Genomic DNA, 22,558 nt, shown 5'->3' on the forward strand with positions numbered 1-22,558 from the left:
ATAGTATATTGAATGAATAGGCTCACTACCCATTTATTTTCCACACAGTTATGAAAAATATGTTACCTTTTATTATTATTTACCTGAATTAGAAATGTTATTTATGAATTAAAAATGTTATTTTTTTAAAATACCATACAGATGCTGTCTTCTTGAGCTGATTAAGTTTGGCCCAAGGCATATTCTAAATCAGCTACTCGCTGATACAGCTTCTCAACATGCTGCAAATGTATTACTGCCTCGACATTCGCCATCACTCGATCACGACGCTGCAAGCTCCCCTCCGCCATGTCAGAACCTTCCTGAATTTCATCATATGCCGCCACTCAGTCGCCATTCTGCAGCACACTATCGCCGTCTCTTTCTTACGCATTTACAATTTCGCCACTAAAACCAGCCTCGCCGCCCGCTCTCGAAGGTTTTGCTACTTCGGAAAAGGTTTTATCCAGGTTCAACTCCTCCAGGTATAGAGTCTTCATTTCCAAATTTCACGGCTTGACTGCGCAATGTTCTGATTCTCCAGTTTGGTTGATTTCTGATTGTCCATTATACATTTCGCCTGCAGTTGATAAATGGTGGCCTCTACTTGGAAAAACTCGTTCTCTCGCTCTAGATTATCTTTCATCACAAAGGTGTTCTCTTTTATACTGGCATTTACTCCTTACCTGATACGTAAAATTTATATTTTCTTTATTTTCTTATATCACGTCTGTTCGTTTCGGGCTTTCTCGATCGATAGTTACAATGTTACCTTATCTCTAGCTTATATTATATTTACACTATTTACATGTTATTTATTTCCCTTCTTTTTTCCCGCGCTGCTGTCTTCTTTTGCTGCCCGTATTTGTCCAACAACTTACCAATACATATTTGCGTGGGTGGTTGTACCACTAGTTGAGGGCCAATAATTTTAGTTATTTGGTGCATAGTAGTTTATTTACTAGAACATCCGGAATCAATTGTCCGTAAAAAAACTGTTACTGTGATGTAACTGTGATATCATCAAGTTGCTGCTCCGAAGGTGACAGGAGGTATGCTGTGTTCGCCGACTGCGCACCCTATTATGGGTCAGCACGTCGGTTTTATGTTTCGCACACTGAACCAACTGTTATAGTCCTATATATAGTACTATATAAAAAACTGGGCTTCATAATGAGTTTTCGGACACTATTTACAGAAAAATCAACCATCAAAGATTGGTATGCTAAGTTTAGACGTGGTGAAATGAGCACCGAGACGGTGAGAGCAATGGACGTCCAAAAGAAGTTGTTATTGACGAAACTGATATTAAATTAAATAGCTGATACTCTAAAGGTATCAACTGATGGTGTATTTCATATGATTCTTTAATTTTTAGGTATGTGCAAAGTGGGTGCCGCCCGTGCTCACTTTTGACCAAAAACAACGACGAGTTGATGATTCGGTTCAGTGTTTGAAGATGTTCAAGCGTAATAAACCCGACTCATTCGTCGATGTGTGACAATGAAAGAAATATGACTGCATCATTTCACTCCATTTCACTTCGACAGTCACCTGAGATAAAAGAACGTTTGAAGGACGAATTGTCGCATTTAAAAAAAAAAGTGCTGTGTCACCACGACATTGCACCGTGTCACAAGTCAGTAAAAACGATGGCAACATTTCATGAATTGATTGATTGATTTCGCATACACCTTATTTTCCCGATCTGGCATCCAGCGACTATTTCCTGTTCTTAAATCTCAAAAGAATGCCCGCTAGGAAGACAGTGGTATCGAAATATTGGAGGGTCGCTATACAAAGTGTATTACCCTTTAAGCGAACTATGTTGAATAAAAAAAAACAATTTTGCCAAAAAAATATTTTTTACTAAGGTAGGCCGGGAACTTTTCAATTGACCTATTACCTTATAGGGACAGAGTTTAGCATACCAATTTACTTTACGAGTAAATGATCGGTTTAATATTAAATAATTCCTTCTCATGTTATTTATAAATTTCTAAATCTTCAAAATATTTTCAAAAGAAAGGACTCGTGAACAACGCGAAGCAACGTAAGCTACAGCCGTGAAAATCATCAAGAAGCAAGATCGCTTTGTCGAGGCGTTCGAGACGATTGCTTCGTTTACCGAATTAAGATAGCTGAGGTCCATTAAGACAACGCACGGCTAGGTTGAGACGCCTTGCTACACCATTAATCGAGACCAGACTCGGTGTTGGCCCGGCGATTCCGATTGTGCTTGAACAGGCGGGCCAATCCTAGCTAGGACCCGTGTGCGTGTCGGGATTGTGGTGAAGATCCGGTTGACGATTTCGAAGATTGTGAAACGTAAGCCAGATTGCCTAGTGAAATGGCCTGGTGAAACAACAACACGTTAACCCCACGTCTGCTCTGACTGGTAGCGCAGGTACCACGCCTACTCTGTTCTCACGGACACACCAGGCAATTGCCTGGTTCCCGTAGGTAACCTCCGACAAAGTCGACCGGGTCTTCACCACAATTCCTGTCTCACTCTCGCTCTCCATATTCTCTCTATCCAAACTGGTTTTCTCCAAACTCTCCTCATATTCCCCTCTTTCTTCGGGAGAAAATAAACTCGTTCTTGCCGTCCTTGTTGAACACTCCTGATATCCCGTAGACGCTCACAGACCTGTCTTGAGTTTCAAAGCGCCGATTCCCCTCAACGCACTGTTCCATTCGTTCTTTTTAACTTTGCCGCCGATTCTTTTTTCCGGAGAAGCCACTCCTTATATCCCGCATTATTTCAGCATGCTGTATTCCTGTTCTTCCTTCATCTGGGCACACCACCTTCTGTCGATCGATTCTTGCCATCTTCCGATAACATTCGTTGGTGACCCGTACAGTGCCGATATTTCCTATATTTCGACACTATGGAGTGCCGATCGACCGCCTTGTGATCGAGGCGCCCTCTTTCCTGAGCCCTGATGACTATAAACAAAATTTTTGCGGGTATGTTTGATTATAAAAGAAAATTGTTCACCTTTGTTATCCTTGTCTTTTTCTTCCCTGCAGCATCATTCTGCATGCTTTGCGGTACCATCCCTCTTCATTCCTCGGGAGTATGTGGGTTCCTTGGGCTCGGTAAGTTCATTTCTCATCCGTGCTTACTTGACTCCAGCTTGTATTTGGAATACGTTGAGTGTGACTGTGCCTGACGTTAGTTGGGGGATGCTAATGTCAGTGCGGGAGAAACAGTATTTCGGCTTGCTCGCTGCATGTTTACTCTCGCCTTGGCCTGACGCTTAAACGGGTGCAGTCCTGGCTGCAACCTTTACTGGTACCTATCGCTTGGCTTGTGACGCGGTGCCCTAGGTACAGCAGTTCTTGCTTGAAGAATTGATATTTGAGGGTTTATCCTTAGGTTCGCGTTCTTCAAACGGCGGAACACTTACCTGAGGTTTCTTTGTGTTTATCTAGTGTGCGACCAATACTGACGCAAAGGCATGTGGCGACATTTCCGGGCCAATCACCTGGTCCAGTGACGCGGTGCCCTAGGTACAGTAGTTCTTGCTTGAGGAATTAAAATTTTTCTGGGTTTATCCTTAGGCTCGCGTTCTTCAAGCGGCGGATTTATTGAATCTTCTCATTTACTAACAATAAGTGTAGCAAATCTTATACTATAACCTAATTAGCAGTCATGTGGACTGTAACAGTAGAAATGGCCCTGACAAATTATGGCTGGGTTGGAATGTCGGTACGTTAAATGTGGGTTCGGTTGGAAACCCGAATCACGACCCTTGCAAGGGGGTTTGGGTGGGCAGATATTTATTCATTGTACGCCTCTTGCTTGTCTATTTCATCTTTTACTGCGAGAATGCCGAGGTCCCTGTGAATGTTTTGCTTTCGAATATACCATGGTGCCCCAGTGAGTAAACTGGGAGCCTTACGTCCAGATTGGCTTAAGAGTGGAGGTGTAGAGCAGGACCTTGTAGTCCAGACACAAGAACGATCGGGCGTTTATGATCCAGTGGAGGCTGCTGGCTTTCAAATTTAGGTGAACTTTCTTTAATTCGATATGCCTACGCCATGATAGGCGTCTGTTGAGGTGGATGCCAAGAAACGTTAATTCTTTGACTTGGGGGATCTGCATGCAGGCAGAGTGGAGTGCAATTTTGTCTGTTAAGAGTAAACGTTATGTGCTTGCAGTTTTGTGCAAACACCATGAGGTGTTTGGCGAGTTTGGTTGGTGGACCGACTGGTGCGGCTGAGGATTGCGGTTTCGTCAGCGAAGGTGGATGTTGTTAGTCGGTCACTCGTGGGAATATCCGCTGTGTAGAGGGCGTATAGAGTTGAGCCAAGTGCGCTGCCTTGTGGGACTCCAGCTTCGATAGGGTGGTTGTCGGATATGGTTTTATTGCACCTCACTGCGAATGCTCTGTTGTAGAGGTAAGATTCAAGGAGTTGAGTGTACCCAGGCAAGTGAGTTTAAATTTTATGCATAAGTCCTTCGAGCCAGACGCGGTCAGCGACCTGAAGTACTTCTTAGCGGGTCGACGGTTTCAATTGGAGAGCTTAGATTTCGGGTGAGCCCTCCACAAGGGATGCTTTGTACTAGTTGGCGAGAGTTTTCCAATATATTTAGTTGGGCATTTTTGCGTCTTGCTTCAGTGCCCGGTTTAGATTGCGGGTGGCTTCATTAGGACATTGCTTTGAGAATGGCGATCTGCTGTTCAATTCGCAGGCTGGTTTTGAACATCTTAATTTCCACATCCTTCCGTTTTGGTGTTGAGATCCTGGCTGCTGTGACGAGTACCTCTTCCAGAGCGGCGGTAGAGCAGTTAATGTCTGCTTCTATATTTAGCTGAGGAGTTAGATCAATGTGGGAACTCACATACATTCTGTATTTCATCCAGTTTTTGTTGTGCGACGTCAGCCTATAGGGGTGGTCCGAAATTTCTGTTCGTTGAAGAAGGGTTATCAACAAAGGCGAGTGGTCAGATGAGAGATCCGGTAGGATGGCGTTTGGGATCGCGTGGGATGTTTTTTGTCTCTGCGAAATCAATTAAATCTGTGATCTTTCTGGGGTCTGCAGGCAAATTTTTTGGGCTACCAGGAGAAACGTAGTCCAGTTTATTGCTCACTTTTATAAGTGCATTATAAAGTTGTCTTCCCTTGGGAGTCACGAGGTGTGATCCCCAGTGCGTGTGTTTGACATTGTAGTCTCCTGCAGCTATGAAGTGTTCCCCCAGTGTGTTGTAGAAGTCCATGAATTGACCTTCAGAGATAGTAAAGCGAGGTGGGCAATAGACAGCGGCAATGCAAAGGTTGCCGTTTCCTGACTGCACTTTTATGGACGTGGCTTGCAAGTAATTTGTTGCAAACCTTTCGTAAAAGTGGTGTTTGATCCGTTCTCTGATTAAGATGCCTGTTCCACCGTGGGCTTTTCCATCCGGGTAAACTGTGCGGTAGAAGGTGTAGCCTCTTATATGGAAGTTATATCGCCCAGTGAGGTGCGTTTCAACCAGCAGCATGGCGTCGATGTGATTTAAATTTAGGAATTGCGCTATTTCAGGTTTATGCCGTGAAATGCCGTTGGCATTCCACATGGAAATACGTAGTTTATCTATTTATTATTTGGACTATTGTGCTACAAGCAACTGAATCACCATGTTCTGGTTCTGGACAAGGGTTTGCATAGTTGTATTCATAAACGACATGAGTTCCATCATAGTTTGTTGCATGGTGACCAGCATAGCGGACATAGTATTTAGCAGACCTGTCTGGGGTATTTTTTGGGCTATGATACGTGTTTTGCGTATTTTGTTGACGCGTAGCTGTCGCTCGTTTCATGCGACTCTTTAACTCCTTGTGGACCGCACAGCCTCTGTAGTTTGCCGTATGGTTTCATCCACAGTTGCCACATTTTTTCTTTAAGGTGTCTTCTTTGTTTGCGGTGCAGTTTACGGAGTTGTGCCCTAAGTGTGCAGTATGTCTTTGTGACTCCATACTCCTGGCAGTTTGTGCATTGTACAGGGCCGTTCCGTTTGTGTGGTTCTTCCACGGTGATCCTTCGATGCAGTAGTAAGGCTTTGCTATCTGGTTGAAGCTTGACCTTGAAGAGTGGTTGAGGCTTTTTGTTTCTGTTAGTAATGTTGTTATAATCTTTTGCACAGAAGCCTTTGGCTTTAGGGGCGATGTCAGGTTCGATTCCTTTTAATACAACTTGCAGTCCCTTGCTGCTTTTTAGTTGGTAGGTGTTCTATTTAGTTCTTTTTTGTTTTCTCTAGGTACTTTGACACAGCTCGGAAGTGTTCTTCGGACTTCGTTTGAACTTTGGTTTCGTGGATGTTCCCTTTAATAAGCGGAAGAACATGGAAATTCCCTTCACGTCCCCTACCAGCGCAACAATTTTGTTGACCAGGGCGTTTGAGTTTTTTTCCCTTATATAGGTGAAGGCTTTGGTTTCTTTTGGGTCCCCTGCCCCAACTCTGCTTGGTTGTTCTCCGCCTCTGCTAAGATGGAAAAACGTTTATCATTCTGACTCCTAGTTTGTTCGTTGCTTTTGTTGGAACGGTTGATCTTTGGTTTATTAGCAACCGTGTTTAGTGGACTAAGTTTACGCTCAATCTGGATGTAGCGATCCATACCGCTCTGTATAACCGAGACCGCTTGTTGCTTATCGAAGCTTACGGTTTTTGTTGCAATTGTAATTTGCTCTCCAGTTGTTGGCACCGAATTCGCCATAATGGTAGATGGTTTAGTAGTTGGTGGTGCTTTTGCTGCGACTGGGAGCTCGCTCTCATGCTGTCGACGGTCAGTAGAGCCGGGTTGCTCTTTGATGACTTGCTTACTTCGTCGATATCGCGTGTTGAGAAGTAGGAGAAACAGGCGTTTCTTGGATTTACAGAGCTTCTACGCTCACTTACGTGTGACACTTATTAATTTAAGACAAAAATGCACTTGTCTTAGTCATAACACTAGTTATAGATGTACAATTCTTTGAGGAATGCTTTTTTTTTTTTTTGATTAGTTAGCGTCTTTTCGCACGAGATTTTAAATTTGAGTTCAAATTTGAATTTTAAAGATTCGCAACAAACGGACAGAGCCTGGCAACGCCACTTGGTTTGTTCGATCGGGTTGGCAGCACTATCAGCTGGGCCAACCCCGCGTTCTCCGCGATCGGTTGGTAGCGTTATCAGCTGTTTCGACAGCCGGCCCTACCGCAACCATTGTTTTTATTTTATAATTGGCCGAAAACAAGTGTGGAATTCACGTTTTTCCGCCTGTGATCGTGCAGCAAGCCACGGGGTGCAACTTCAGTACGACTTGGCCCACTCTTCGACTATTTCTGACGTCGCTCGTTAGAAATAGTTAAATTTCGCGCTGCGTTTAAAATCACTTCCGGTTAACTCGACAGATCGATGGTTTCACTGAGGTTTCTTTTGTGTTTGTCGTTTTTAGTCCGCCCCTGTACTTTTATGCAATGTTCATTGCCATCGAGCCGTTCTGCTCGACCATTTCCCCTTACTACGTCATATGATCGAACCTTTTGGCAATGACGACGGCCGACATTATTACTATCTAGGCTTGGATTCATACAGCTTATTATTATTATTTGCTTATTATTCAATTCGCACTTTGCATTTACTTTTACTAGCCCATTGCTTTAACAAAATGTATTTTATAACATTCGGTTTCTTCTATTATGTCCACCGCCATTTCACTCTCTTCACTCTACTCACTCTTTTCTTTTCCTTACATTGATATTATAAATAATATTTTTAGCATTGTGTTACGTACAGTAAGAGAGAACACTATAGTCGAGTTCCCCGACTATCTGATACCCGTTACTCAGCTAGTGGAATTGCGAAGGAGAGTCAACACTGACAAGTTTTGCCGGCTTGTGGGCGTTAGAGAAGGCGTGGCAAAAAGTTTTTTGGCAAATCGATAGAAATTTACAAGTCTAATACAAAACTGAAAAAATATCAAAACATTTTTCAAAAGTGTGGGCGTGGCTGTTTTGGGCGGTTTGTGGGCGTTAGAGTGGGCGTGGCAAAAAGTTTTTTGACAAATCGATAGAATACAAAAATAATACAAAAATTAAAAAATTTCAAAACCTTTTTCAAAAGTGTGGGCGTGGCAGTTTTGGGCGGTTTGTGGGCGTTAGAGTGGGCGTGGCAACATGAACAAACTTGCGCTGCGTCTATGTCCCTGGAGTCTGTATGCATAATTTCAACTTTCTAGCTTTTGTAGTTCCTGAGATCTCGACGTTCATACGGACGGACAAACGGACGGACAGACGGACGGACGGACATGGCCAGATCGACTCGGCTACTGATCCTGATCAAGAATATTTTTTTTTTTTTTAATTCCTTCTATTCCTCTCTTAGGGCTTCCACGAGAGTATGTCGCCGAGATGTCTTCTGCGTAGTCCAAGTCCTCAAGGAGTCTTGTGAGGTTCCACTTAATTCCGCGCTTGGAAGAGCATACTTCGCTCATTAACTGTCGACTACGATGTTGAAGAGGAGTGGTGACAGCGGGCATCCTTGCCGAATTCCGGCGTTCGTCTGGAAAGGTGCCCTAGTTTTTCCATTGTGCAGTACCGCCCGGTTGGCATCGTCATACATCGATTTGATGATGGCGATGAGGTTTGCAGGTACTCCTTTTCTTGCAAGTGCTCGCCATATTGCTGCTCTTTCAACTGAGTCGAATGCCTTCTTGAAGTTGATGAACAGGAGGTAAAGCGGGGCTCTCCATTCCACAGCGTATTATGCGTAGTGTATTTGCCTGGTCTACGCAACTCCTGTGTGGTCTGAAGCCTGCCTGTTCGTCTCGGATTGTTGGCTCAATTTTTTTCCTGGAGGCGTTTGTTTAGAAGTGTAGCTAAGATTTTGTAGCTGGTTTTGAGCAGTGTTATCCCTCTCCAGTTGTTGCAGTCACTAAGGTCGCCTTTTTTGGGAAGCTTCCAATGATTCCGCTTTTCCAGGAGTCTGGCACCGTCTCGCCTTCCCATATGCGTGAGAAGTGTGGATGCAATGTTTCAGCCATCAGTTGGGTGTCAACTTGATGCAATTCGGCTGGTATGTTGTTTTCGCCAGCTGCCCTGTTGTGCTTCAGCTTCTTTATTGCATTCACGATTTCTCTTACATTCGGGGGTGCAGAGGGTATCCTGCTACTCCCACTTGGCGGCACAACACTCCTGTAGTCTATGGCCACGTTTGGTGATGTGGTGTGGCTAATTCCCATAAAGTGTTGGCGTCATCTTCGGATTTGTGCGTCATCATTGGATAAGAGGTTACCTTCTAGATCTCTGACTGGTTTGTTCTGTCTGTGATGGGTTCCTGTGATCCGTGAAATCTGGCCGGCTGCTCGTTCTGCGTCTGCCGCAAGTCTATCCAGCTGTACGTCCAGTAGCGAGTGTCTCCATTTCCTGCTAATGCATATGTGGTCGATCTGGTTGCGCGTAATACCACTTGGAGATGTCTAGGAGTATTTGTGGACATCTTAGTGTGGGAATATTGTGCCACCGATGACCAGTTGGAATAGCTGGCAGAGTTCCACTAATTTCTCTCCGTTATCGTTGCGAGTCCCAGTTCCATGCTGGCCCATGACAGATCTTAGTCCGGTGTTGTTGCGGCCAATTTTTGCATTGAAGTCACCCATGAGGATGTTAAGGTCACCTTGCCGTAGCTTGTTGAGGGTTGCTGTAAGGGCAGTATAGAAGTCGTCCTTGGTGTCGTCGTTTGCGTCTTCCGTCGGGGCATAGCATTGAGTGATGTTTATGTATCTAGCGCTACATCTGAACCTGGCGGTCATGATTCTATCAGAAATGGGTTCCCAGGAAACCAGTGCCTTCTTTATGTGCCTTCTATAAATTCCCACTCCATATCTGCTGCCGTCACTGTTGCCACTGTGTAGGACTAGATTGCTAACTGATTTTGTTGTTTCCCCACTGCCAGTCCACCTCCATCTCCGCCTCGAACTGTGCTAACCTAGATGGTTCTCTTAAAGTTCTAACGTTCCATTGTCCAATTCGTGTCCGTTTTGAAATGCGTATGGTCGTCATCGAATTTGGAGAGCCGTTTATGTTTAAACTTCTCGTATTAGTTTCAGTAATCGTTGTAAGTTTTTCGACCGATCTGGTGATTGGCCAGATGCGGCTTATCCCAGTGGTGGGGCTGCAACCTGTCGCCATCGGGGAGTGGCGTCTACGGTGTTGTGTTGTTATTCGTAGAAAAGCGAACAGTCTGGTAACGCGATCGCCCTGCTGGGTGTTGTTGCTGTTCGCAGAAAAACACAGGGTGCGCTTGGTACTATGTGGGTGCCCCCGTTTTTCTCCCATGTAGTGAGCAGGGGGGGTGGGGCGGTGTGGCAAGTGGAAGTTGCCGAAAATTGTTGTAATAGGCATTTTTTATGTGGAAGAATACTTTCTAAAAGTTAGAAAAGCATTTTAGAGAGGAAGTTTTGTATGGCCATGCTCTCGTCATGGGTGGGGTTTGCACCCACGACCCCATGGTTAGCAGGTAGTTGCACTATCCACTACACCACGAGGCCTCAAGAATATATATGCTTTATATGGTTCGAAACGCTTCCTTCTGCCTGTTACATACTTTTCAACGAATCTAGTATACCCTTTTACTCTACGAGTAACGGGTATAAAAAGAACGTCAAAACTCTTAAGGCTGACCAGAGCAAACCTCAGCACTGCTATGAGAGTCATCACAGGGCATTGGTTGATAGGCACCCATGCCAGAAGACTAAATGCCCCGTATAATGATTTCTGCCGTAGCTGAAGGGACGAGGAAATGGAAAAAACGGTAGAGCATCTACTATGCCACTGCCCAGCACTGCAAGCGAAAAGACTGTCAACACTGACAGTTTTTGGCGGCTTGTGGGCGTTAGAGTGGGCGTGGCAAAAAGTTTTTTGGCAAATCGATAGAAAAACACTCACGTTATCACAATGGACCTCTAATGGTCTAAGTGCGTCGGATAAAACCGACGGCCGGCAAAACCTAACCTAACCTAGCCTACGTACACCCTTTTTGTAAGATCATAAGACTTTGAAGACTCTCCTACTACCAAACATAACCACAGATTAAGTGAACCGTTTCCGACCATATAAAGTATATATATACTTGATCAGGATCAATAGCCGAGTCGATCTGGCCATGTCCGTCTGTCTGTCCGTATAAACATTGAGATCTCAGGAACTATAAAAGCTAGAAAGTTGAGTTTAAGCATGCACACTCCAGAGACATAGCGACGAGACTCCAGAGACGCAGGGCGAGTTTGTCGATTCATGTTGCCACGCCCACGCTAACGCCCAAAAATCCGCCTAAATCTGCCACGCCCATACTTTAGAAAAATGTTTTAAAATTTTTTCACATTTTTGCTCGTCTTGTAAATTTAACTCTATATACCAAAAATATTTTTGATACGCCCAAAAACGGTCAGTGTTGAAACTTTTCTTCGCACTTTCACTAGTTAACGGGTAATCAGATAGTCGGGGAACTCGACTATAGCGTTCTCTCTTGTTTTTTATGTGGATATCAACAAACACAAAATAACAGCAGTGACTTCCCCAAACAAGTGCACAATTCAAGTAATCTGAGAGTCGGATAGTGAAGCGTGCCACCGAAAACTTTCATACAAACATACATATACACTGACGAGCAAAACTGTAACACGAGTTGCATATTATGGATCCGCCACCGTGCTTCACGGTTTGCTTCACGTTACTTGGTGACTGGACTGTGGGATCTCTAGTCCAATACCAAGAGCGTCCATCTGACTCGAAACGATTAATTTTGGTTTCATCTGACCATATAACCTGAAAAACCAAATTTTTGTGATTGTTTTAACTTATTGGTATTGGACTAGAGATCCCACAGTCCAGTCACCAAGTAACGTGAAGCAAACCGTGAAGCACGGTGGCGGATCTATAATGGTTTGGGGCTGTATACACAAAAACGGAGTTGGTCCCTTGGTGTTAATTGAAGGTATAATGCGGAAGGAACATTACTTAAACATTTTGCAACAAAATCTTCCAAAAGTAATTCAAAATATGGGTATTGCTGCTAAAAAATGCATATTTCAGCAAGACAAGGATCCCAAACACACATCGATTTTGGTCAACAATTGGATGGAAAAGTAAAATTTTCAATCGCTAAAGTGGCCACCGCAATCTCCTGATATGTATCCCATAGAAAATTTGTGGAGCCATGTAAAATCCCAACTGGCAAAATATGCAGGCCCTCCAAGTAGAATGATGGAGCTGTGGGAAAGAACAAAGGACCTCTGGTACGCTATTCGTCCTGAAATGGTGCTACGGTATACCCAAAGTATGCCAAATCGCATAACGGAGCTAAAAAAATCAAAAGGGCTGTGGACTCATTATTAAAATAATTAAAAAAAAAATTTTCGTTTAATATATCACCCCAGTGCAAAACTGTAACATTTGACTTCTTTTACATTTTGCTTCGGCATATTTATTCCAGATTATCAAATCGCTTCATATTTTCACAAGCGATAGTCAAATATAGTAGCAACAAAACAAGACTAAGATTATTATCGTACATAAAATAGGAGAGAAGATACTGACCGTTGAAGTTAGAATATGCAACTCGTGTTACAGTTTTGCTCGTCAGTGTATGTATGTCTAGATAGACGACCTTTACTTAGTGTATATATTATCTACATATTATTATATTATATTATATACATATATATATATTTTTTTTTGTTTGTGTATATTACGTTACTGTTCAGTGTACAAATTATTGGTGCACGAATGTATGCGTATGTATAATTCCATCAGTATACATAGCAACACCCAGGTTCCAACGCGTCGAGATCTCATCGCTCCGGATTGAAGTGGTGTAAGTTTGACGTATATACGATTAGTAAATATACGTATATACGTATACGTATGCTGCCGGGACCACTCATAGCAGCCAGCACATTGACCAGTGCAAACATCCCAGATATAATGCCGAATCCCAAGCCGGAGACATAGGCCAGGATGTGCTTGTTGTCCGTCACTCTCGTGCCCTCCACCACGGCATGTAATCCCTACTCCGTGCTGCGCAGGATCCGGTAGATGATGTAGCGGAAGCCCTCCTGGAAGCACACCGAGAAGACCACGCCGAAAGCCATGAATTCCTTCTGCGGAATTAAGGTATACCACAGGGAAGAGATCAGCAGCGAAAGCAGCCAGAAGAATGCTGCCGCAATCAGCATGATGATCCGCACAGGGTCATTGGCGATGGTAAAGACGAACAAGGCGAAGGGCAGTCCGAAGGCGATAATAATAATGATAACCGAAGGGTGTCCGGTATAAAAGCAAATGATTTATTGTTGGCCTCTTCCAGGCAATATATTTCATTTATAGACATTTAATGCTCAATGTTCAATATTGTTTAAATAAAAATAACTTTGCAGCGGCGAGTATCCGCCTTGTTTTTGATATGCAAAGACAAGAGCCCTCAGAGCGACGTTTGTAGTCGTGAATAGTTAACAATTTTTGTTGACGTGCGCACCGTTGTCCAGTGATAAATTCGATACCGCTAAAAACAAGTATAACAACAATTAATTGTCATAATCTTTGTAAGGTAGCCATTAATTTTTCTGTATTACACATGGCACTAGCAAGCAATTTATTAATCAATAAAGTTATGCTCTTAATTTAAAATTCTTAATTCAAAAGCGGTGCTGACCCGAGAAGTGGAGTAGGTCAAAAACGATGACGGACAACCTTGACAAATGGGGATCGTATTGAGCGGCCCGCGACGATCCATCAGGCATGCGGACGCATGAAGGGGAGGGGATGTGGCTAACACATTGCCCGATCGTTTTATTATCAAGCTACAGCTTAGCTTGTGGGGCAGTGAGGACTGCTGACTGACGAGCGGTACGAACTTTTACTGGCACTTTTAATATTTATTCTCGTTATACCAAGATCCCACGACCCAAAATCAACGAGCTTACGCTGGCAAACTGGTGCCTGGTGAACATCGGATGTCCCTCCCTCGGCCTTAGTCCTTATCCAGGACACGGGCACTAATACGCAGGCGTAACAATTGTCTTCGGTCTTCGCGAATGCTTTGATTATGTTCGGCCTTCATGAATTTTTGGATTATCCTCGGTCTTCACAAATCCTTGATGAACGAGTGTGTGGAGTTTGGAGGAAAATAATACGTCCGCTGGAGTTGAGTTGGAAATTCGGAATGATCTTTATATTTCTTCCATTGCTCTTTACAACTTGGTTTGTTTCATTAATTATTTTACTAATAAGCTGTTCGGCCGAAAAGTGAAATTGGAGCGGATGCGATTCTGTGTTTCAAAAGGTTTTGGGTGGCCCCGATGTTTGTATGGATTCAGCGTTTTAAGTGCTAGCCGATACAGCGTATCGAGTGTTAGTTGATATTAACACTCAGCGCTTCAAGTAAGCGACACAAAGTATTTCTGGATGCCCTCTAGACTTCTGTCTGACGAGGGGGTTTCTGCGGGGAACCGCCGAGGGTGAATGCTGAAGCGCTAGCTCGCGCATGGGTTACGAATGTGAGCGACTTAATTGCAGAACGCTAAGCCAGAAGTGCAGGCGCTCTTCTTCATGAGTTCCAAAAAGAGAGAAAGAGAGTAAGCGAGTAAGTAGATGCTCATGCAGCCACTTTGCATAGATAACGAAAGACGCATACAGCTGAGATGACCGAGACGATTGGTACATGGTCACAGCATTAAAATGTATTTTCATTTTAATTTAAGGTATTAAAAAAGATTATAAAACGCCAGTTACTATTAAAAACTGCTGCACGTCATGCAGCAAATACATGCAATACCATAAGGATGTGGTGGATTTCCATTAATTAGCCGACAACTAGGCTTTCGTAAGGGTATGTCGATATCTAAGTGTCTAGCACTATTAGACCATCAGATAACTTCTGCCATGTCGACAAAAAGTAATCTATCAGCAATAATTGGAATCCACGCCGTAACTGACGAACTAAAAAGATATAGAATATGATCTAGAGTACTCAGATACGTATTAAACTTTTTAAGCATCACTAAAATAAGTATACGAGTGTACAGCAAGTACTCAGAGAGCCAACCGTTATACAACGGGATTCTCTTTCAGCGATCATTTTCCGCATAGCAATAAAAAGTGTCAAACGATCGCAGTCTGCAATAATGTCAACATAAACCCACTTTTTAAGGAACATTGCAACTTGGTGCAGATACTCTGGAGCGAAATTTACATATCTGTAAAAAAGTGCGAGGCAGTTTTAAAATCAATTCCTATACCCTCTTATCTCAATTGATAGCATAACATTTTTTAGTTAGACAATCACAAAAAGATACAGAAAGAAAATCCACATAGACTCACAAGCAGTACAAATATTGAAGAGGCCTAACATTATAAAATGGTAAGCGAAACAGAGGTACAACTGCGATATCAGGTATCTTCAGAGTATCTTCAAACAAGAGAGAACGCTATAGTCGAGTTCCCCGACTATCTGAAACCCGTTACTCAGCTAGTGGATGTGCGAAGGAGAGTCTTTAGCACTGACAGTTTTTGGCGGTTTGTGGGCGTTAGAGTGGGCGTGGCTAAAAGTTTTTTGGCAAATCGATAGAAATTTACAAGACTAATCCGTCTGTCCGTCTGGCCGTTTGTCCGTATGAACGTCGAGATCTCAGGAACTACAAAAGCTAGAAAGTTGAAACTAAGCATACAGACTCAAGGGACATAGACGCAGCGCAAGTTTGTCGATTCATGTTGCAACGCCCACTTTAACGCCCACAAACCGCCCAAAACTGCCACGCCCACACTTTTGAAAAATGTTTTGATATTTTTTCATTTTTGTGTTAGTCTTGTAAATTTCTAACGATTTGCTAAAAAACTTTTTGCCACGCCCACTCTAACGCCCACAAGCCACCCAAAGCTGCCACGCCCACACTTTTGAAAAATGTTTTGATATTTTTTCATTTTTGTATTAGTCTTGTCAATTTCTATCGATTTGCCAAATAACTTTTTGCCACGCCCACTCTAGCGCCCTCAAAACGCCAAAAACTGTCAGTGCTGTAGACTCCTTCGCACTTTCACTAGATGAGTAACGGGTATCAGATAGTCGGGAAACTCGACTATAGCGTTTTCTCTTGTTTTTTATATTTTCCCTTCGTTCACTATGATTTCCAAAGCGATACCGAGTAAAAGTGCACGTGTTAAAATGAACATAAAATCCAATTACACTGATAAAAAAAACGGGATTGCAAGTGCAAACTCTACGACCAAATTATTAAAACAAGAGGAAACTTTTCAAACTTGTCTTCTCACCTTAAGAATAAGCACTATGATATTTTCGCAAAATGTGTAGTCTGTGATGCACAAAGCCGAATGACAGACACACAAATAACACAACAAGTCTTCCTAAAATCACTTAATTCGAAGCACTGGTAGCCATAATATATGAAATTTATATAAACACAACTTATTATTATCTGTATTAGAATAGAATATCCATGAATTTAAATAAGAAAAAAAAATGAAGTTAATAGAAACTTTTATATTTTTATTGTTGGGAAACAAAATTGTATTTGAAAAAAATTATCAAATATATCGATATTTTTTTGATTTGATAAGCAGGGCGTGTTTTTAGTTATGTATACATAAGAAATAAGCAAAAAAAAAAATCAATTTTTTCAAACCGCGAAGGTAGACGACCCCCTTAATGAAACAGGTGTAATGCATATACCTATCAGACATGTGATTATAACACCACATTTTCTATAAACATTTTAAACTGGTAAATCTAATTGATTCTCTGATAATTTTAAAATATTATTTATTTGCTTCTACTGGAAATGAAAAGAAACAATTTTTTCGTTGTAGGTCAACTGGTAATCTGGTATATGAAGATAAATATCTTTAAAAATGTTCTGTAGAATAAAAACCGTTTGCTCTTCTTATCATCGTTCCGTTTTCGTCGCCAATTGATTGTCGCTATTTTAACGAATATTTTTCAAGAATTAACATAAAATTTACCGCCGAACTGGGTAATTTTCAGAAAACGATTGTTGAATGTATCAAAATAATACATATGACTGTGATAGAAGGGAAATGTAAGTTGGAACAATTAAATCAGGAAAACTCTAAGGTTTTGGCATCGGAAGTAGTTTAAAGGTAAAAACGTTGCGCAATCTCTAAATACCATATATTTACTGCGAATTTGATGTTCTTGGTCGTAAGCGGTCCTCCCTGTAACAGTTTTTTTTTTTCATAAAAACAGTTTAAATGCTCCAAATATTTTAAAATGTCGTTCGACTCCAGAGGGTTCTTAAAAGTCTTGTCCTGTTTAATTTGTCTTGGATATTCAGGACAACCTTAATTTTGAATTCATAAAAATTCTATAACTAATTGTTTGTAACTGCTTTACGTCAAGCTGAGAACAACTAAAGGCATAGTCCTCTTTTTCTTGTAATTGGAGCATAAGATTTGTTGTTGAAAGTATTTACATATATATATTTTTTCGACCTCTTACTTCCTGTGTACATTTCAGTAGATAAGTATGAATGTATATTTAATATGGTTTCCCATTTCCGCGTTCTGCTAAAATTTAATATTTTGTTAAGACTAAGGAAGACGTCTTATATGCCATTGTATTACTGCTGATTTAGACAAAAATAAATTACATCTAACGGTATGCTATCTCAGCTTCTAACATTTTTGATTAGGAACATACAATTTTTATAGTTACATTTTATTAAAGTAGGCCTTTAAAATTTAGTTTTTTGGGCAATGTTCCAAAATTCTTGATTCAAGTCAAATTTTTTCAAATAGTAACTACTCGGATATTACTAATAGCTTGTTAATACGCTTTTGTTCTCGTATAATCGAAGGTTGATTTGGATGTATAGTAATGGTCTTGGTGTGCAATGAGTGGTTAAAAAACAATGTAGATGAAGACCAGACTCCAAGCCCTGCCCAGACATCAGCATCAGGATCAGTCGGATCAACAGCATTAAACAGAACAATCACAGCCGACACGGCCACAGAAATACCTCAGACGACGTATTTATCCGGAGAAGGACTAGAACCGAATGTAAAGCAAAAGAAATCGCATTACGCTTTAAATATGGAAACTGACAAAAAAGTGGAACATGACCAATTCTTTCATATAATGGAAATAAGCGAACTTCATATGGCTGATAGTAATAACGATACTTCAATTGAGAACCAGGAAAATAACAATATGGAAGTATGTGATTCCAACACAGGATGTATTGACCGACGTACGGCTGAAGTTTCCCAGCATGCTATAAATATGGCCATGAACTCTGTGCTCAATGCAAATAACACCGGGGTTGGAGTTCGAGTAACTACTGCCTGCAGTCTATTCAGCCCACTAGGGGTACTAAACAATAGTGCTTTACAAAGGGAGGTGGCAACGGAATGCGGAACTTTACAGGTCGCTTCCGTGCCCACAACTTCTACCGTAGATCTAGACATAGGATCGGAAACTGTCCCAACGGCATGTATGGGTGCTGCAAAAATCGTACTACATTGCGAATCTAAGTCGCATAAGTTTGAGACAAGATCTATATTTTTGCAGCCGAACCAGGATTGCAAGGTAGGTCGCCTTATAGCTAAAAGCAAGGCAGGTGAGGGAAACGCTATATTTGACTGCAAAGTATTGTCAAGAAACCATGCGATTCTGTGGTATACTCCAGACGGTAAGTTCTGGGTCAAGGACACAAAATCTAGCAACGGTACCTTTATAAACGACAACAAGTTGGGCAGTGATCCAGCGGAACTACATTATGGCGATATCGTCAAATTCGGCGTTGAGGTAATTGAGAACTCACGTCAGGAGGTGCACGGCTGTATCCTAGCCCGTGTCGCTCTGTTTCTACCCAATGGGCAAGAGGCCATTTCGGTTGGGGCAGAGCAAATGCTGTTGACCGTGACTAACCGAATCAGCTTTGATGAAGTGCAGCGCCTTAACGCGTTCCTCCAAGAGGCGGCACAAAGAGAAAAGTCTCTGAAAGCTAAGTTAAGCAGCTTACAAGGCGTCCTTGATACTACCAGAAAGAATTCTGCAATGTGTTGGCAAAGCATGATTACTGAAGACCAATTGCTGCACAAAATAAATCTTCTGGAAAAGAAACTACAAATGATGGAAAAGAACATACCAGAAAATGCACTTCGAAACGAGGTAGGTAAATCTGTTGAGCAGATCGCTAATAGAGCGACTAAAAAATTAATACAAATTTTTGATCCAACCTAATTTTGTTGTAGCCTTTGGTATTTTTAATTCATTTCATTTAATATACGCTTGATCAGGATAATTATCCATGACGGTCTGCCCATTTCCGTTCGTCTGTCTATATGACAGCTGTGAGCCCGGGAAATATAGATTAAGCATGCAGATTATAGTAGAGCCTACGCTACGCAGGCTTTTTTCAGAACGTAGCCACGCCCAAAAACCGCACAATACTTTCCCGCCCCACTTTTAAAAAATATTTAGTTTTTTTGTCATTTTGTTATGTGTCTTGGCAATTTTTTTAGAGGTATGCTAAAAACATATTGAATATTAAATCAGACTAATATACTTCACCGAAGGCTGCACCTTACATTAAAAATTTTATGTAATTTAATAAAAATGGGTAAAAAAAACCTAATAAAACAGAAAAATGAAAAAATGATACGGCGCCGATTGACCAATAGGTCTTTTGTCATATTAGTAAAAGTTATGCTTGTATGTATGTACAGACCTTTATATCATCTTTATTTTAAATTAACGATTTCAATTTGAAATAAAGGCTACAAGTATTTAAATCAGTTAATTGATGATTATTAATAATTAAATCAAGTATTAAAATCAGTTGATTATTATTTTTATCTATTTTTTAAAACTGAAAAAAAAGAATTGACCAAAATAACCAGGGACGGCCCTGGTTGGGACCATTAAAGTCAGTTAAATAATTTGTTATACATATGTATTTGTAATCATCACAATATTGTTAGAACATTCGCTAAGACGTGTTTTCTTTAAAAATCACTGAAATGTCAAACAATAAAATGAAATAAGGTTAAGATTTAATTTGTTTATAACACGAAAAAAAAGTTTTATATTTTGAACGGAGTATCGTATTAGGATAATAGAGGCATTGTTTGATGCACATTTCAAGATACAATAAAAAACTCTTAATTAGAATGATCAAAATTTTTTCGATTCAGATATAAATGGTTCTAGTCGGACTGTCGTAGCATTTGCTTCTCTGTGTACATCAAAATTAGATAACCTTTACTTATTCGTTGCTTTTGAATCTGACTATTAATTTGTAAGCTTAAGCAATTATCTAGGTGGTCCGCCACTAGGTTAACTCGTGTTAGTCGCTCCTATGCTTTCACATCTTAATCTCTACACATCTTATGATCTACAGCGATGGTCCATACTATTTCAGAGTGTTGTTCCTTTGAATCTTCATAATTTAGAAAGTTGATCTAAAAACTTGTTTAATGAATTCTGGAAAAATAGTTTTTTTTTAATATTTCTATTTTTGTTTTTAATAGATTGTAAAACTGCTTGAAGACAAAACAACGTATCAGTTAACTGCTAAAGAGGCCCTGCGCAAGGTCTATCAGGAACGCTGCGATGCTATGCAAATGCTCTCTAAGATGGAGATGGCCTACGCCACTTCTGAAAACGAGTGTGGCATACTTCGCGCTCAAGTTATAACACTAAAGGAAACACTGAATGGCTTTAATTGCCGGTTAGAGGAACTTCAGCAGGAGTACATGGAATTCAAGAAGGAGTCAGTACGCCAAGAACAAGAGTCTGAAGAACAAAAATCTCGCAGTTTGGAGTTGCTAAATATGAAGTTATCGACTCAAGAGCGTGAGCTAAAGGAGCTTCGTGTACAGGCGTCGCGAGTCCATCAAGTTATATCCGAGCATGATACTGAAAAGTTTAAGGAACAAATTGTCTTAAAACACCTAAATACAATAAATTCTGACGATGATCATGACCATGATCATGCTGTAGGTGGGGCGCAAAATGAAAAAGATTATAAGGAAAGTTTAGACGACGATATTTTGTCTGTGTCACAAGATAAAGATGTGTTAGACATTGATCAGCAGACAGTAGATTCTGTATCGCAAGAAAAGGTAATGTTTATAGCAGTCATATTGGTATTATATATTAACATATTACTATTTAATTCTAGAAGGTAAAACTACGTAATCCCGATTTACAGCCGGTCAGTTTTAAATCGAGCGTTTTAAAATTGCTAAAGAACTCTGATCTTGGTAAGGGCGAAGAAGGCTCTTCAGTTCTTAAAGCTATTTTTAATTGTGACGATGAAGGCTTTGAATGCAAAGTTAAGGAGGATATGGAAAAGGCTTTAGTTACAAAAGAGTTCGTTAGCAGAAATACATCTGAAATCGTGCATCACTTTAATAACTATTCTCCAAGCCCTCAAATTTTAGAAGATTCGACTACCGAGATTTCATCAGCCCTTCATTTGGAAAGTAAGGAAAATCTTAATATTCCAAATGCATTATCGACTGAGCAGACTATTGATATGCTACAAGATGAATGCTATACTTACAAGAAAAAAACGGCCCATTTAACAAGTGAAATACACTTTCTGCAAACGCAGATCGAGCTATTAAAGAAGAAGCTTGAGAAAGACGTAGCTCATAATTTTAAAACAAGTTTGCAGAATCTCAGTGAGGAAAGTAGTTTGCCGCGTGAGACTTTAAACCTAATTGATAATCGAGATAGCCCAGAAGATGTTTGGAACCAGGATATAGAAACCATTAATAACCCCAAAGTAGAAAAGGAAGAAGAACTAATTGTTTACAAGGAACTTCTTGAACATTCGGAGCTTAAAAACATGCAGCTTCGTAAAGAGATCTCGGAGCTGCACTCTAAGCAAAAACACAACCCGTTTATTAAACAAGGGTTACTAAGCCGCTTTTTACCTCTTGGCTGTATTGCTATCGGTCTGCTCTTATATTTTCTTTCCAATCGAATTTAAGCGCCATCCTTATAGCTAATGAGGAAAACTAGCATATTTAAAGCTTTTCCTTTAAACTATTATTGTACACTGGAACGGCAGCATACTCAGTTAATGCTTGCGTTATCCTCAAGCTTAATTACATTTTTATTTTCCTTTGTTTCAAAATCACTTCAAGCTCAAAATTAAAGTAATAATATTGAAATAATAAACCAGAGATAAAATTATTATCCAAAGTAATTTACTGCTTTAAGCACAAAATTTACTACAATAAAGCGCTGCGTATAACGTGCCGTCTTGATTTCAACAATTATCATGCTGAAAGGGTACATTAGCATTACAATTTACTATTTTGTTTTTTATATATGTTTGTAAACCAGTTTTCGAAGTCGACTAAAAGGGAAATTGGAATATAAAAAGAGCCCTTTTTTTAATAACATTGAAAACAAAAAAATCAGTAGTCGTATAACAAATTTGAAACGTGCAGATATGTCACGTAAGTTTTTACAAATTTTACAATTAAGGAATTTCGCAACAACAACGGAAATTGGCTTTTATTCGGGAAGGGAACACTCAACATCTCCCGATTCGTACCAAAACA

General features: G+C 40.8%; 1 protein-coding gene, 1 long non-coding RNA gene and 1 pseudogene across 4 annotated transcripts; 1 reads left to right on the forward strand and 2 right to left on the reverse strand.

The window, feature by feature from the left end:
• Nucleotides 1–48: 48 nt before the first annotated feature.
• Nucleotides 49–1,131, reverse strand: LOC122625547. Its single transcript, XR_006326615.1, has 2 exons — nucleotides 666–1,131; nucleotides 49–609 (listed from the first exon to the last, which is right to left on the reverse strand). It is a non-coding gene; the product is annotated as an uncharacterized LOC122625547 (long non-coding RNA).
• Nucleotides 1,132–12,737: 11,606 nt separating this feature from the next.
• Nucleotides 12,738–13,284, reverse strand: LOC122625549 (annotated as a pseudogene).
• Nucleotides 13,285–16,979: 3,695 nt separating this feature from the next.
• Nucleotides 16,980–22,267, forward strand: LOC122625539 (sarcolemmal membrane-associated protein-like). 3 transcript variants are annotated; one of them, XM_043805633.1, is made up of 4 exons: nucleotides 16,980–17,055; nucleotides 17,833–19,148; nucleotides 20,510–21,103; nucleotides 21,163–22,267. In XM_043805633.1, exons 2-4 carry the CDS (start codon nucleotides 17,853–17,855, stop codon nucleotides 21,976–21,978), a joined length of 2,706 nt encoding a protein of 901 aa, XP_043661568.1. In that variant the 5' UTR covers nucleotides 16,980–17,055; nucleotides 17,833–17,852; the 3' UTR covers nucleotides 21,979–22,267. The 3 variants fall into 3 exon arrangements, with proteins under 3 accessions (XP_043661568.1, XP_043661567.1, XP_043661569.1); XM_043805632.1 differs by having other exon boundaries at nucleotides 17,002–17,116; XM_043805634.1 differs by having other exon boundaries at nucleotides 17,002–17,116; nucleotides 21,166–22,267.
• The last annotated feature ends 291 nt before the right edge of the window (nucleotides 22,268–22,558 follow it).

Source organism: Drosophila teissieri, unplaced genomic scaffold (genome assembly GCF_016746235.2).
Source record: "Drosophila teissieri strain GT53w unplaced genomic scaffold, Prin_Dtei_1.1 Segkk124_quiver_pilon_scaf, whole genome shotgun sequence".
In the NCBI taxonomy this organism is placed as follows: Eukaryota; Metazoa; Arthropoda; class Insecta; order Diptera; family Drosophilidae; genus Drosophila; species Drosophila teissieri.